This window comes from Fringilla coelebs (genome assembly GCF_963513975.1).
Source record: "Fringilla coelebs genome assembly, chromosome: 1".
In the NCBI taxonomy this organism is placed as follows: Eukaryota; Metazoa; Chordata; class Aves; order Passeriformes; family Fringillidae; genus Fringilla; species Fringilla coelebs.
Window position 1 is genome coordinate 144,219,161 of NC_140028.1, and position 15,291 is coordinate 144,234,451.

Below are 15,291 nucleotides of genomic sequence, written 5' to 3' on the forward strand. Positions count from 1 at the left end.
GGGAACGTGAAGGAATTTGCATGAGCAGCAGCCAGGTGAGGAGAACCTCTCCTGCCTGGAAACCTTCTTTTCAGAAACGGTGGTGATGTAAAGAGAATCTTCCTCACCCTGGGTGAGGGGCTGTTAGTGGGGGTGAGCCCATGGCACCACCACTCTGCATTTTCTGGACCCGGCAGAACGACGCTGTACAGGGGATGGTGATGACATTTCGGTGCTGTCCTGCGAGTTTAAGTGAAGTGTCGCTCTGGGGCGGGGCGGGATGCTCTGGGAACTCAGGCGGCACTTGCCCTTCCTTGGAACCCCGCACAGGTGCATGTCCCTTACTCAGGTGCCGGCTGCCGAGGGGTGCTGGAAGGATGAATCCTGTCGAAAGGAAAAGGGATCAAAGGAATTGCTACACGGCGCTAATGCGGTGTCCCCGGGACAGCCGCGGGGAACCCGGGCCAGCCGGGAAGGCAGAGCCCGCGGGGCCGGGCAGGCGGCAGCGGCCGAGCCCCGGGCGGCTGCCGGGACAGCAGGGGTGTGGGCTAAGGGTGGCGATGCCATGCCATGCCATGCCATGCCATGCCATGCCATGCCATGCCATGCCATGCCATGCCATGCCATGCCATGCCGTCCCATCCCTCACACTGCCTCCTCCGCACCTTCCCACCGCGGGGGTCGCCTCGCGCCGGGGAAGGGGCGGGCGGGCTGGGGGTCCCTGCCGAGGGGAGGTGTGTGCAGCCGCCCGGCTCGGGGTCCCTGCCCAGGGGAGGTGTGTGCAGCCGCCCGGCTGGGGGTCCCTGCCGAGGGGAGGTGTGTGCAGCCGCCCGGCTCGGGGTCCCTGCCCAGGGGAGGTGTGTGCAGCCGCCCGGACCGGGACAGTTCTCCCCGGGCGCAGCCGCCGCCGCTCGGGCCGGGGCAGGCCGGGGCACAGCGGCCGCGGCGGCGTGGGGGCGGGACGGGACGGCTGGGGAGGAGAAGGGGAAGGAAAAGGGGAAAGGGAAGAGGAAGGGGAAAGGGAAAGGACTGCCCCCTCCCCGGACCGAGTAGAACCGGCTCTAACCTGTCTACCATCCCCAGCCGCAGTGACAGCGGGAAACAATGGGGACAGGGAAGCGAAAGGGCTGTCCATCGGCGGGGAAAGGGAGATGGAAGGGACCTGCCACCCGCGCCCGGCAGCCCCCCTGCCGCTCCCCGCACGCTCCTGTCCCGCTCCTGCAGCCGGGGCACTTCGTGGGCAGATGCTGGTGAGGGGGGCCGCAGCGTGTTTGCAGACGGCATGCGGGAATTTGAGGAGAGGGGGAAGACTGCAGGGTCCGTTTTGTTACAAGGGTCGGTGCTGACCCGGGTCCCTGCGCGGGAGCGTGGCTCTGCCTGGGAGTTACGGGTGCACAGAGCCGGGCACGGCACGGCCCCGGCTCACCCGAGCAGTGCCTGCCGCTATTTATCGAACTGTACTTCGTTACTGTCCCGGGGCTGGTCGGAACACACTTCTCCTTCCTAATTTCGTGTGTCATTTGGAGAACGAGGACGAGAGGGCAGAAAGTTTGGATCTTCTTTGCTTGGCAATGTCTAGATTTTTTTTTTTTTTTTTTTTTTTTTTTTTTTTTTTTTTTTTTTTTTTTTTTTTTTTTTGTGGAAAGTCTTTTCAGGAAGAAGCGTTGTGGTCTCCTTTGCCGTATTGTGATGCAAATGATTTGTAGCTTTCCTTGCTGTCCTTGTTTGATTTTATTTTTGGCTTTCAGTCATTGTTCTACCCTCCACTTCCATCTTGCAAGAGAGACACCAAGAAAAAAAAAAGGAAAATAAAAAGAAAAAGATGGGGGAGGGTGCGCGTAAAATATCAACCAAAAGAAAAAAAAAATACACACAAAAAAACCCCGCACATCCACAACAGAAACCCTAAACAGCTTTTCCAAATGAGTGACACAGCCCGTGTCCATTCATCGCCGCACTCCGGCGAAGGGTTTCTGCGCAGCCCAGACCTCCTTAGCCAATTGCTGCCAGCAACATGTGGAGGGGAGGCATCGCTATAGCAACCGGTGGATGGGCCATGTGCGGCAGCCGGCAGGGGCTGCGAGCAGCCCGATATAAGGAGGGCAGCGCCGGGGCGCGCCGGCATCCTCCGCCCGCGCCCCGCGGGGACCACCGGGCCGCCCGGGGCCGCCGCCTGCCCCCGCCGCACCGCGCCGGGAGGCGGCTTCTGGCTGCGAGGGGCGATTGTGCTGGCCGCCGCCTTTGTCTGCGCTGAGGAGGGGCGGGGGGGGAGAGGGGGAAGTTTTGGCACCGGAGGAGGATTGCTAGAGCCCGCCGAGGTGCGCCGACCCCTCGCAGAGAGGGGCCCCTCCCGGCACGCCGGCAGCAGGTACATGCGGCGGAGGACGGGGTTGGGGGAGCGCCCGCGTCTCTCGAGGCGGTCCGGCCGGGACTCGGGAGAGCCTTGTGCGCGGCGTGGGGAGCGGGGACGGCCGGGATGGGGCAGCCGCTGCCGCCGTCCGCCGCCGGTCGGGGCCGGGCCGGGTCTCCGCGGAGCAGCGCGGGCGGACGGAGGGCTCGCTTCGCCTCCGCGCGGCCGCCAGAGCTCTACGCGCCCCCGGCCGAGCGCAGCCCCGGGGATGCCCCCGGCGCGGGGCCGTCGGACAGACGCGGGCGGAGGGGGCAGCGGGCCCGGCGGAGCGAGGACGTGTTCCCGGCTCGGGGCCCGAGGACGGGACCCCGCGGTGGGTGCGGGCGTGCGGCCGCGGAGCCCCGTCCCCGGGCAGGGACGGCCGAGGGACCCGGCCCGGCTCCCTGCGAGACGGGGCGGCTGCTCCGCCGACGGATCCGCCGGCGCTTGCCGGCATAACCGAGAGCTGGCTCGTTTGCTGGCACTCGGCTGTAAGGGCGCCTTATCTAATCCCTGAATTATGTGCCTTCAGCATCAGCATTAGATCAGCGCTGGCGCTGGGGCTCGTGTTTCTCTTGCTAGCTGAAGATATTTGATTAAACTCGGCTATCGCTGACCGACCTCTTGGCTCGGGCTCTGACACTCTGTGACAGACCTGCCGAGTCCCTCTCTTCCGCGGTTTTACTCCGGCTAACAAAGCCTGGGCTGCGGAGGAAACCTGCTTCCTGGTGCACCCACTCTGCTGCTTTGCCCTAACTGCCCCCGAGTTCTTAGAGACGGGGATCGAAGTTTCTTCACCGTGGTTTCTTCACTGCCTCCGCGCCCTTCTCTTCTTGCTGCCACCTCAGAGGTGCACTGTGCGGCTTCGGACAGGATGGGCCGCGCTCCTCCGCCTCCGACTCACCTACCTCTTCCACAGGCATGGATGTGGCTGTCCGGTTTCCTGAGTTGTGTGTTAATCCCTACACTGTCTCAGTGATGCTGTAGGCTTTTGTGCTTTACTTTTTACCTAACTGCTGACTTTAAAAAATACCCAGATGCTCATGAACATCTTGAAGCTCATTGAATTTCCTCTTTCACAACCTTACTCCTTCCATGCCACAAACTTCTTCAGGGTGCTTGGACATTCTGGCATTTCGGTACCACCTTGTAGTGGGATTCAGAATAATAGCTCTAATTTCTTGTAACTCTAACCAGAAACTTCACTTCTGTTTGCCTTTAGGAAGCCAGAAGAAAATATCTACCATTGATCAAGGGATCTTTGAACTCAGTGAATTCTTGATTGTATTCAGTCATTGTTCATGGTATTAATCCTACTAAAAGGTATAGAGACGCTCCAGAGTGCTTTGTGGTGTTGAAGGTTGTGGAAAGATCATTGTACCCCTACAGATGAATAGATCTGTGGCTTTTGCAGTGACCTTTCTCAGTGATTTGAATAAGCTGCAGTTCCCAGAAATCCATCTGCCTTTTGTGTTTGTTGATTTGTCTAATCTTTCCGACCCCTAAAAGAAGCAAAAAGTACCTTCCCATCCGATTTCATCCTCCCGAGTAAAAGCATTAAATTGACCTCCTTTCAGGTGATGAACTGACATTTACTGAAAGTGATCCTGGCATCAGGTGAGCTTTCTGGGGAGAGAAGGAGGGGGTGTGAGCAGGGAGTCAGAAGGCAGCAGCCCTAGAAATCTCTCAGTAACTCCAAAGATAGTATTTAAAACACCAACAAGTAGCCTGGACCAAACAGCTTGGGAGTGCAGAGCTGAACACAAGGGGTGTTACATGCACAAAAGGTGAACATCCCCAGGCCCTGCTGCCCCAGCCTAACCTGACTGAGAGCACAGTAGGGGAGGAGGCACAGCTACCAAAACTGGGGGAGATGCTGCTGTCCCTTCTGTTTTGTTTTCCTACTTTATGAAAGGTAAAAAAATCTTCTCTGTAGCTTTCCTGGGGACAGATTATGGTAGCCAGCCTCCTCCTGACGTAAAGTGTTTCTCTGGATTTCTAGTAACCTATCAAAACTTAACCAGCAGAGTATATCAACCTATGTCTCAGATAACCTCTGGGAGAGGGAAATTACTAGAAGTGAATTTAAGTTTAGATTTATATAAATGAGCAGACATACAGAGATGTGTGTATACATACATATGAACACACACACACATTATATATATATATACACACCCACACACATCCCTTTCTTCATGCTTTCTATATAAGGAAATAATACTCATATCCTTTATATTTTCATGTCATGTGAGTGGCTGCAACTGTTAACACAGGATATTCCTTAGAAAACAAACAAACAATGAACCAAAACTTATTTTAGAGAAGTTTATTTTTAAGACTAATGATTTTCTTGTAGAATTCTTTTTTTCTGCCTAGGTACTTTTTTCCCTCCTTGAATGGCATATTTGCAAGTACAATTTCATCTGCACAGAGGAACAATAGCTTTCAGTTGCACAAAGGATTTCTCCCACCCTGAATCCAAACCACAATGCCTCTTGCTCTGATAATAGCTTCTGAAAAGATTTTGTAATGCACAGAATTAATACATGATTATTTCCGCCTCACTTCTCTCATTTATTAGATTCTATAGTGAATTCCAAATCAAAAATAGCACCTCTTGAGTTTCTTAACGTTCTAATATTTTGAAACAAATCATATTCTGAAGTTCCTCTTTTTGCCCATATTTACTAAGAAATCTCCAATTTTTTATTATTGTTCAGAAACAAAGCTGTGTAATATAAATGTAAAAATCAAAGCATGCAAAAATTGCGAAAAAAATGATAATGTTGAGTTGTTTAAAAATTAATTGTAGTGATTTTTCCATTGCTAACTGGAAGAGTGGTCAGGTGCAGTAACTGGCAAATTGGGTTTTAAATCTTTTTAAATTTATGAACCAAACAAAACCTCAACTTCAGTTAGAATTTTGCAAGGACCAGAATCATGCCCTATGTCCTAAAGTAAATAATGAAGTGTAATTCTGCTGAGGCATCTGGATGGTGAGCTTCCACATCACTGCATGGGGAGCTCCTCTCTGCTCTTACAAAGACTTTCTCCAACACTTCCAGCATAGGTGTGAGAACTTATTTACATGAAAGCGTACATTAAATATTTACTGACATTTGCCTGGAATTCGTTTGAAATGTCGACTGTTCTGCTGCATCATGGGATGACACCGCGGAACAGGACGCTGCTCTTTGATTAGAACAGTGATTTGTGACTCCAGTGTTATGGCTGCTCTAGTTAATGACTCACTTTTGGGTGTATATAAAATGTGTTCTGTCGAGGGACCGGGAAAGCCTAGATGAGATCAGACACTAAGATTTTTCTTTCTTCTTAAGAAACCCACAGACCTTCACAGAAACAGTGTACTTCAAGTAAATACTGTGTGTGTTAGGTGTGCTGTTGTTCTTTGCTTTCTAGCATTTAAGCTAGGTCGGGCTGGTTCAAAGCAAGGCTGGATGAACACCTCCAAAGCCTCTTCATTCAGATTCACTTTCTAAGCCATTCATTTAGGAATTTGTTGTTTTTCCTTCATTGGGACTTCATTGATACTCTACACTTTTCGAAGGAGAAAATCATTCAGAGGAATGTCAATATATTCAGTTATGTGGAGTTTAAAAAATGCATACTTACATGTAGCTGAGTTTAATATTTAATTGCGTGTAATTTATGTGGTCTATTTATTTGTTAAGCCTTGGGTGGGGAAGTAATTTGTTTTTCTTGTTATGCAACAGCTATTGTTCCCCTTCCACCCCAGGCACACGCACCATGGCACACGCACCACGGCAGCCCCAACCAGCACAGGGAGAGGTGTTCTGCTTTAAAAGACATCCGACTGTAAATGTCAAATTCATAAATATTTAAACACTTTTCTTTCAATTTCAAGTCAAGGCTGACAGGACGCCTCTAATTAACCCTGGGCTCCGTTTCAGGCTGGGGCCTTATTGCAGGGAAGAAACAGGGGGTTAGGCGAGGTGGGGAAATCTGTACTCTTGGTTAGAGGCAGCGGGGGCAGCTGGGGGGAGAGGCGGGAGGAGGGAGGGAGCTGGTAACTAACACGTCGGATTAATTTTTACCCGTTTCATAATGTGATGTTCGGTCAGGCATCGAGCAGGATGAAAGAGCAGCGGGTTCCTCCAGCTACCTTAGGGACAGTGCGGGCTGTGTCCTGATGGGACGTACTTGGGGGACCGGGCTACCCTCTCTGGTTTCGGGTGTCCCCATCCCGGGGTCCAGGGACGCCGCCGATGCGCGGCCCGGATTTGGAGCGGGAGCCGGGCGATGGGACTTTGCCGTCGGCCGCAGCCGGCGCTTCCTGCGGGATGGCTCAGGGGACATCAGCCGCTGGTCCCTCCCGGGGGCGGCGTAGGGGCTGGCCGAGGTGGCCCGAAGCACCAGCCCCCCGCAGGCAGGGAGGGGAGAGCGGAGTCTTCGTGTCCCGACGGCAGCGGCTCTGGAGCTGCTCCCCGTGAGGCGGGAGGGAGGAAAGGGATGGGAGAAGGGCCGGCGGCCCCGCGGCAGAGCCCCTCTCCCTTCCCCTTCGGCGGATCCGACGTGGCGGGCGCCGCCGGGCAGCGGGGAGCGGCCGTGCCCCTTGGCCCTTGGCCCCTGTCCTCCCGCTGCGGGGCCTCCATCTCCTCCCGGGCCACGGGGGTCGGGGCAGACGTGGGCGCCGCTCCCCCTGGACGTGCAGGGGCTTTGCAAGCCCTCGCTTGCTAGAAGCCTGTCACAAGGGACAGGGCTACACAGACTCCGCCAGGGCAGACGCTTGCAGAGTGTAAGGTGTAAGCAACGCCGAACGCCCCACGGAAGGTTTCTAACTCTTCCCCGTGCTTTAGGCTCCCGAGTGCAGCTGTACGCTAAAAGTATGGGGCGGGGGGGGGGGGGGGGGGGGGGGTGGGCTCTTCGAGCAATTCTTTTGTCAAGGGCAGGTAGCTCTGGAGACGGCAGCCCCGGCTTTGCCGGGAAAACTGCCTGGCGAAGTTCGAAGCAACATCTAAAATAGCTCTAACTCCAGTGGGAGAAAGAGCCTGCCGCCCTTTCTCTTCTGCATGTTTACTCGGAGCTTTTGACAGCACTTTGTCAGCATCATTGTCATCGTTTCCCTCGCATAGCCCTTTCCCTGTGTGCTTGGTGCGGCTCTGTCACACGGCATCCGGAGAAAAGGAATCGTTTAAAACTGTGGTAGAGATAGCAGAGAAGTAAGGCTCAGGAGCAGTGCCCGAAACTGCCCACTAGCCTCTTTCCTCCCGTCGGTGCCCCTGAGCCCACCCGGGGGTCGAGGCGACCCGAGCCTCCCGATGAGCGGGGCCGGCCCGCGGGAGACTCCGGCGGTGCGGGGCTTGTCCCTGCCTGGCTGATGGGGGGCAAGCACCGCGGCGACAAGGATTAACGTCCCGGGGCGCAGCGCTCGGCGAGGGGCCGCCGGCGCTTCGGCGGGAGCCGCCTATTGAGACGCAGATTGCGACCCTTGGCCCCGGGGGGACGGGGCCTTTCAGGGAGATGCTAACGGCAGAGCGCAGCAGCCCTTTACCCCCCCGCCCCCGGGGCCGAGGCGGCGGGAGCAGCGAGACCGCGGCGGCTGCCGTCGGTGCTGCCCCTCCCGGTGCCCCCCGCCCGCTGCGGGCCGAGGGCGCGCTCCCCCCGGAGCAGCCGGGGCAGGTGCTGGGGCCGTGGGGGCGGTGGCGAGGGGGCGGCCCCGGATCCCCCCGCGGCCGGGGCGGGGTGGGTGGGGGTGCAGCCCCCTCCTCCTGGTGGCTGTTGGGATTTGGAGGAGGGGCCGGCTGCCGTGCAGGGGAGGGGAGGCGGCGGGCGAGGCGGTGGCTGCGCGGACGGCACATGGCCCGTGGCCGCGGCGAGCCCTGTGCCCGCCCCCCGCCGCCCCGCCGGGGCGCACGGACCGGCGATCCTCCTCCGCGCGGCGCATCCAGGCAAGAAAATCCGGGAGTCTGACTGAACCTGCATTTCCATTAACTCAGCCGCAGCCCCGGCTAATCCTCAGCACTGAAGGCAAGGAGGCTAATTAATGACAAGCTTTTACAGTCAAGACCAGCGATAATTGCTTTGGTGGCCTTTATGATTACAAGATAAAAATGGACCGGGCCTGACATAAGAGCCACTGTGTACACTGCAAGACAGGAGGAAATTAAGAGCTGGCTAGCTGAATACGGAGCAGAAAATTACTAATAGAGGAGAGATAATGAATAGGCCGGCTAGGCATTCATGGGGAAAAATCCATTTTGTTACCACGCGAAATTAGGTGGTGGAAAGGAGTTTGCTAATTGTTCTCGTCTTGTAGCAACCAGGACTGAGGCAGGGGCGTGCTTTTCAATTCATTTCCCTGGTAATTGTGAAAGGGGGAATGCAGGCCAAATGAGTCTTGCTGCAATTTGCGCGCCTGGTCTTTTCATTTTCATGTTGCGTTTTTAATTGTTGCTAATATAGGTTATAATGAAGCTAATGAGGGGAAATTATTGTACAACTTTTTAGCACATGGAGACAAGTGAAATGCACTAGAAGGATTCTCTCCTATTGCTGCAAAAATAATAGTAATCTGGAGGAGTTTGGAACTATCGGGGTTTTTTTAAGCCGCTTCCCTCTACAACAGAGAAAAGGAAGGATCGCCACCTACTTTTTTTTTTCCTCCCTGTGTTTTATTTTTCACTAAGCAAAAAACAATACCGGATTTTCCCTTGCTGCGCCCCTCGCAGCCCCTGGCCCTCGATGCGGTGCGAGCGGGGCGCGGAGCCGCGGGGCGCTCCGCGGTGCTTGCGCGCATCCAGCGGGTCCGCCTCCGCCTCTCGGTAGTTAAGTGCGAGCCGCCGGAGGGGAGGGCACGGAGCGGGGCACGGCAGCTGTCCTGTCCCTGCCCCTCCGTTTGCCTCCTTCCCCGGCCGAAAGTTAGGGCTGCCGAGCGTTCCCCCCGACGGGATCCCCCCTCCGCGCTGCTCCGTGACCGCGCAACTCAGGCGCTGCCTCTCTCTCCTTCCCTGCAGAAAAGCAACGTCCCGCCGCTCGCGCAGCGCGGGGAAGAGGCACAGTCCGCGAAATTCCTCCTCCTCACCCTCCTCTCCCTCGCCTGCATCGCCGGGGTCCTGGCGGCGTCGGGGGTCGCCTATTGCCTCCGCCACCGCGCCCACCACCGCCTGAAGGAGAAGCTCTCGGCCCTGGGGGCTGACGCCGGCTCCGATGCGCCCGCTGCTTACCAGGTAAGGACCAAGCTCTCCTCCTCCGGCCCTGCCCCGCTGCCCGCAGACCCCCGGGGGGCTCTTCTCTCTCTCTCGCGTTGGGAGTCGCGGGGGTGGGTTTGTTTCCGACGCTTCCCCCCCCGCCCCCGCTTCCATTCATAGTCCCGCGGATTCGGTGTAGCAGCTTTTTACTACTGGGTATTAATCTTGGCTATTCTGGTAGCTGCTGTAAATTCGTGCCTAATTAGAAACATTAAAAAAATAAAAAAATCCCAGCCCTTGCCATTGAAATTCTCAGAAAAATAACATTAATATCCATAATCTGTCACCCCTGCCACTATTAATAACGAAAAATCTTTAACATTTATGAGGAATGGATTGCACGGTTATCTGAAGATGTCTCTCTTTTTGAGTAATCGACTTCTTCAGGGTCTGATATGAAAAGAGCCTTTGACCCGATCTGTTGCCACCTTCTGCCATTATTCAGATAAAATGAAATCTAATGCTGATAGATGGGAAGTAAACCAGGACTGGTTCTAGGAGAACAATGATAGCAGATGTGTACCCAGTAATGCTGGAGGACTGCACTCAGCTTCTTGGAAATAAATCAGAAACCTCTGAGCTTTCTCTTTCAGTTTCAAAAGTGTTGGGTGGAGAGACGCTGCATCTTCCTGAAGTTTGTTTTAGATGATATGGCACTTATTTCTTGGTGTGTTATTGGTGTGGTAGTGCATGTGTTCTGGTCATATACCAGACAGCCCTGGTCTGCTACCCAAAAATATTTGGAGTGTGACAAGGAAAAAGAATCTGAGAATGTGTAAACATTGTCTCTGTAGTATCTCTGTCTATTGTGCACCCATAGGGCCTCGCTAACGGCACTTTTTTGTCAAGTTTTATTTTACTTTCTTGTTCTGCTTAGGATCAGACATTCTGGCCTTTCTGTATCCTGGAGCTGAGATAGATTTAAATTGGCAGCTGAGAGTATTATGGGAATAAATTCATATTTCCTCGCAAAGTTTGGATCTGTCTGTATCTCTTAGATATTAAAGATGTAATGCATTAAGTATGTTTCCACAGGCTGCGTCTAGAGAGAATTAAGTACAGAATAATAAATATGAATGTTTCTGTAACAATTAGTGTCTTCAGGAATGGTTTTAGTTTTCACTTTTAAAGAAATGTTTACTTTAAAAAAAAAATCATTGGATCACATCTTTGCATTTAAAGACTTCCAAAGCAAGACACTGTGAGAGCAAGAGCATTTCCTGTAGACAAAAAAAACGAGTGTTCTCTGGGATAAAGTGTGAACAAAACAGTAGTTTCTATTTTTTGTTGGTCAGTGAGAGTCTGCCCATAAGTATTTTTGTTTGATTTTAATAGGTGACTTGCTGTTGACTTATTTAAAGCACAGAGGCAATAGGTAGGCTTTTTCTTCTGTTAATTGTGAATACAGGAATTCTTAATTTTTTTGAAAAGCCCTCCAGGTTCCAAAACCACACTTGAAACTGAATTTCTGATAATTAACAGGACAATCTTCCTACTGACAACTCTAATTAATAGTATCTGTAATTAAAATCGTGCCCTTCCAGCAGGAAAATTGTTTGAATTTCTTGGAGTGACCTTTTTTGCCATTTCTCCTGGGAGTTTAGTGGTTGATATTGATTTTATAATGAGCTCGGTTTGTTTAATAAGAATCTGTAATCCAGACATTAAATGAAATATGTGCTTCCTTTTTTCTTCACAGATTTATATATATTCTAAAATCTTCATATTTAAATCTGAGAGTGACATTTTCTGTTTTGAAAACAACAACACTGCTTCGAGGTTGCTGATCAGTTTTTCAATAGCAAGACTGTATTAATATGCTTTGTTCCTGACCTGTGGGCCTGGTCCTAACCACCTGACTTCTTAAACAGTTCCACTGGGTTTTCAGGAGAACTGTACTCATGAGTGGGAGGAAAAATGTTTTTCCTTAAAAACAAAGGTTTCTAAGAGCTTGGCTCTCCACCCATGGAAGTAAATGGGAATTCTGCCATTTGTTTCAATGGCAGCAGTAGGAAGCCTTAGTATAGGCAGACTGCTCAGGCAGTTTTGATGCTGCTAAGTAGCATTTTATCAAAATGAATCACTGTCTGTATATAATAAACTACTCACATGGATTTGGAGAGAAATAGGATTGAGCCCTGTTCGCATTGTCAGAATCACCTTCCGTTGAACTGTGTTAAGTGTAATGGATATCTGGTGTGATGCATGTTTTGGATAACATCAATTAGGTCTCAGAAGGGCATCTGCTATCTTTTTTCCTCATCTTCTCTTGATACTTGTAGGGGAATGATGTAACCTGTGTAATATGGGGGTAGGAAATAGGCATGCAGCTTTCAAAACTGCACCTGTTTGGTTCTCCTCTGTTATATGTTTCCCAAGTAGCCACTCAGTTAACTCGATGTTTTTTGAAAAATATGAAATATATCAGGGCTGCTGCCACTAGGCTTTGAAGCACTGTACTCCAATGTGTTGCTGCTTACAGCTGACATGACAATTCAGATTTATTTTTTTTATTTGAAGGGGGAGAAATTGGTTGGTATAAAAGGGCCTGGTGGCCCAGTGTGATTCAGAGAGAACACAGAAATATCACTTCAATTCACATGCTTCTCAAAATGTCAGTTGTTTATATCTTCACATAAACAAGACTGACCTAAATTTTCAGCATTTAGTAGAAGCATTTTTCATCCTAACCCAGTTTAGCCAGGGGAGTTCATTCAGGGTTTTACTCCTTCCTTACTTATCCTGTGAACTTGGAAGAGTTTTTTCCCATGGCTGTTTATTGGCGGGGCTTGGGGGTTTTTTCCTTCCCTTTCTGGTTTGTGCGGTGAAATGCCATCTTGGGAGGGGGAAAAGAGACAAACCATATTATCAGGGAAATAGCAGGCTGGCTGCTAAGTCTCCCCCCATACTGGAGGCGTAGCACTTGTCATGGAACATCACCCTCCCTCAGGCACGAGCGCTCCTTACGCTTAGCTACTAACACAAGGATTTCTTGTGTAACTGTGTGAAGAGGGCAGGACAACCAGTGCTGGATAAAAGTTGAAGCAGGCAAATTACGTTGCTGCAGTGCTCCTGATAAGCTGCCAAACCTGGTTATTCAGGTGTTGGGGTAAGGCAAGCAGCTGGCCCTCAGAGTGTGGAAGTAGAGAAACCCTATTGAAAGACTAAGTAGCAGGAGGAAGGATAGAAACACAATTGAAACTTCATTTATCTTTGAATCACTAAACAACAAAATTACAGCCTGGTTTAATTAGACAGTAGCTGAGGAGCTTTTCAAAATTAATGGAAATAGTGTGTCTTGTAAAATGTTACGTTTTATCCATAAAGGCGGACAGTTTTTGTGTCTCTCACAAACACATCTCCTTGTCCTTTCAAAGCACACGTGGAATGATTAGATAAGTCAGCCTTAGCATTCAGGGATGACTAAAAAGAGGCTCTTGGTGCCTCCGCGGAGCCCCCGCGCATGCGCGCACCTGCACCCCTGCTTTTAATTGTTGCTGGCATTGCTTTGATCTTCTTTGAAAAGCAAGTTTAGCATTCTGCAAGCCCACTCTCTGGTCCAGGAGATTAGGGCAGAAGCGTTTTAGGAATTTTCAGCAGACGCTCTTTGATTTATTTCACAACACTGAGCAGATTTTCTTCATGCACTTTGAAGACTTTAGAATGTAACCCAGAGAAAAACGGGCATTCAGGCATCAGGAGCAGGCAGCACACAGGGCCACTAAGTGCACATCTTACTTGTCACCGCTCCCATTAGCGAGCAATTTATTAATGTAATGAGTGTGTGGTAGTGGCTGCTACGATTTAGAGATGCTCTGTTTGATTCAGGGTGATGTATTTGTGAGTCCAGCTGAACCCTGGCTTTTGACTCCTGTGTGGGGAACGCTGGGGTGTGCATGTTAAATCATCAACATATTTTATACTTTGCACTGCAGAACTTTCCTGTGAGCATGGTCTTCTGCATCGGTGGTAATGCTCAGCAAAACCTTGCCCATAATGGAATTAAAAGGCAAAAGTTAAGATGCTCTGAAGCTGGCTTCAGCAAGCTTGCCTTTTAATATTTTATGTCAATAACATTCTTTTTAATTTTCCTTCATCTCAGCCAAAAGAACTTCCTTTGAAAAGTGAGGAGGAAAAGGCCAAACAGTTTACAATGAAGTTCTTTCTTGAACTGCCTGAAGTATTCGAGGTTACATGCAGATGGATTACATCATCATCTGTTTTAAAAACTTGTCCAATTAACTTGATTTGGCAGGCATATAATTGTAAATTATATGTTAAATTCTACGTTATTGCATGTATTGTATTATGTATAAATTATATATTCCTTTGTCAAATACAGTCTTATTAATTACATTATCCTGCTGGATTCAAAGTCCCTAAGAACTCCTCCATGCTCTTACCGATTTGATCCTGCTGGTATTTTTTATTAGGGATGTTAAGAACACACTATTTGCAACAATTACAATAAATATTTTGCTGCAAATATTTTAAAAGGCTCCAGCTGAAAGAATCTGCTGGAAACAAACCCTCTACTTAACCATCATGCATGGTTTGTGTGTTTAAATACAGATAACTCATTACCTCTAATATGGCTTAATATTTTACACTCTAGACTGAATTTCAAAAGCAAACTTGTTATTATAATATTAGACCTTAATGTTATAGTAATACTGTATATCAACTCCTTAGAAACTGGAATTTTGTGGACTAAGTGAAGTGGGGGGAGGGGGAAAGGAAAATTTTGCTGTTCTTATTTATCAAGTTCTCAATAATACTCCAATTAACATCACCCTTAGTATCAAGGGAAGCTGGTAAACTGGGGATAATTTGTACCACAAAGTATAACCTTCTACCTTTATAGAATTTAATTTTCAAGGACCCTCCTACAGTTAAACACAAAAGATATCACAGAGGATGAGGTTATTCAGTACATGAGTATTTAGTAAACATTTCAGAAGGAATACGTTTTGTAAGGATTTTGGATAGATGAAAATTTTGCCTTAAGGCAGAATGCTGTGAAGGACTGGCTTGTGTTCTCTACTGGGAAAACAAAGGGCATAATGTATTTTTAATCTTTTCTTTTCCTGTGTCCTTATTTAAAGAGGTAAAACGAGATCATCTCATGACTATGTAAAGCTACAGGACAAGCTGTAATTGTTTGTGATAAAGCTTATATGGCCTGGTATATGAGTTAGAAGAGCGTTCTTGTCCATTTAAGTCTGCTTATTGTGTATTATGTGAACAATTTTGACTCTCTTTGATTGGCATTTTGTCTCAGAATAAATTCTCAGGAACCTGCAGATACTTTGTACATACAGTAGTTACATAAACCACTGTACTTTAAGGTGAGACAGTTTTCACGGTGTACAAAATATGTGTGACTACACAGAATTCACAGTAGTCACACATAGTGATTCTGGGAGAGGAGAAGAAGAAGAGTGTTTCAAGGTGATTAGAAGAAGAGTTTGCCTTATGTTTAAACACTTCCTTGAAGCCAGACAAGTCAAAGCAGAATGAAGCAAAACATGATGTGTACAAATCTGAATTTTACTTTTTTGTCAATTTTATATCTGATTAGTGTTCAGAGCTGTCCTCCATTCCTGTGGTGCAGTGGACTCTGCTTTTCACCAACCTTGCTTCCTGTGGTAGCCATAAAATTGAGTTAAATGGTAGCAGTGTTCAAAATAG

General features: G+C 49.7%; 1 protein-coding gene across 1 annotated transcript in view; it reads left to right on the forward strand.

Annotated features, from left to right (window-relative positions):
• The window catches only part of PTPRN2 (protein tyrosine phosphatase receptor type N2), a gene marked incomplete at both ends in the record, with an annotated part of 628,010 nt that overhangs the window by 516,815 nt on the left and 95,904 nt on the right, over window positions 1-15,291 (forward strand). Inside the window, one exon of the mRNA XM_084216229.1 lies at window positions 9,367-9,579. Coding sequence (XP_084072355.1) covers window positions 9,367-9,579 — 213 coding nt within the window. The remainder of the gene's footprint in view (window positions 1-9,366; window positions 9,580-15,291) is intronic.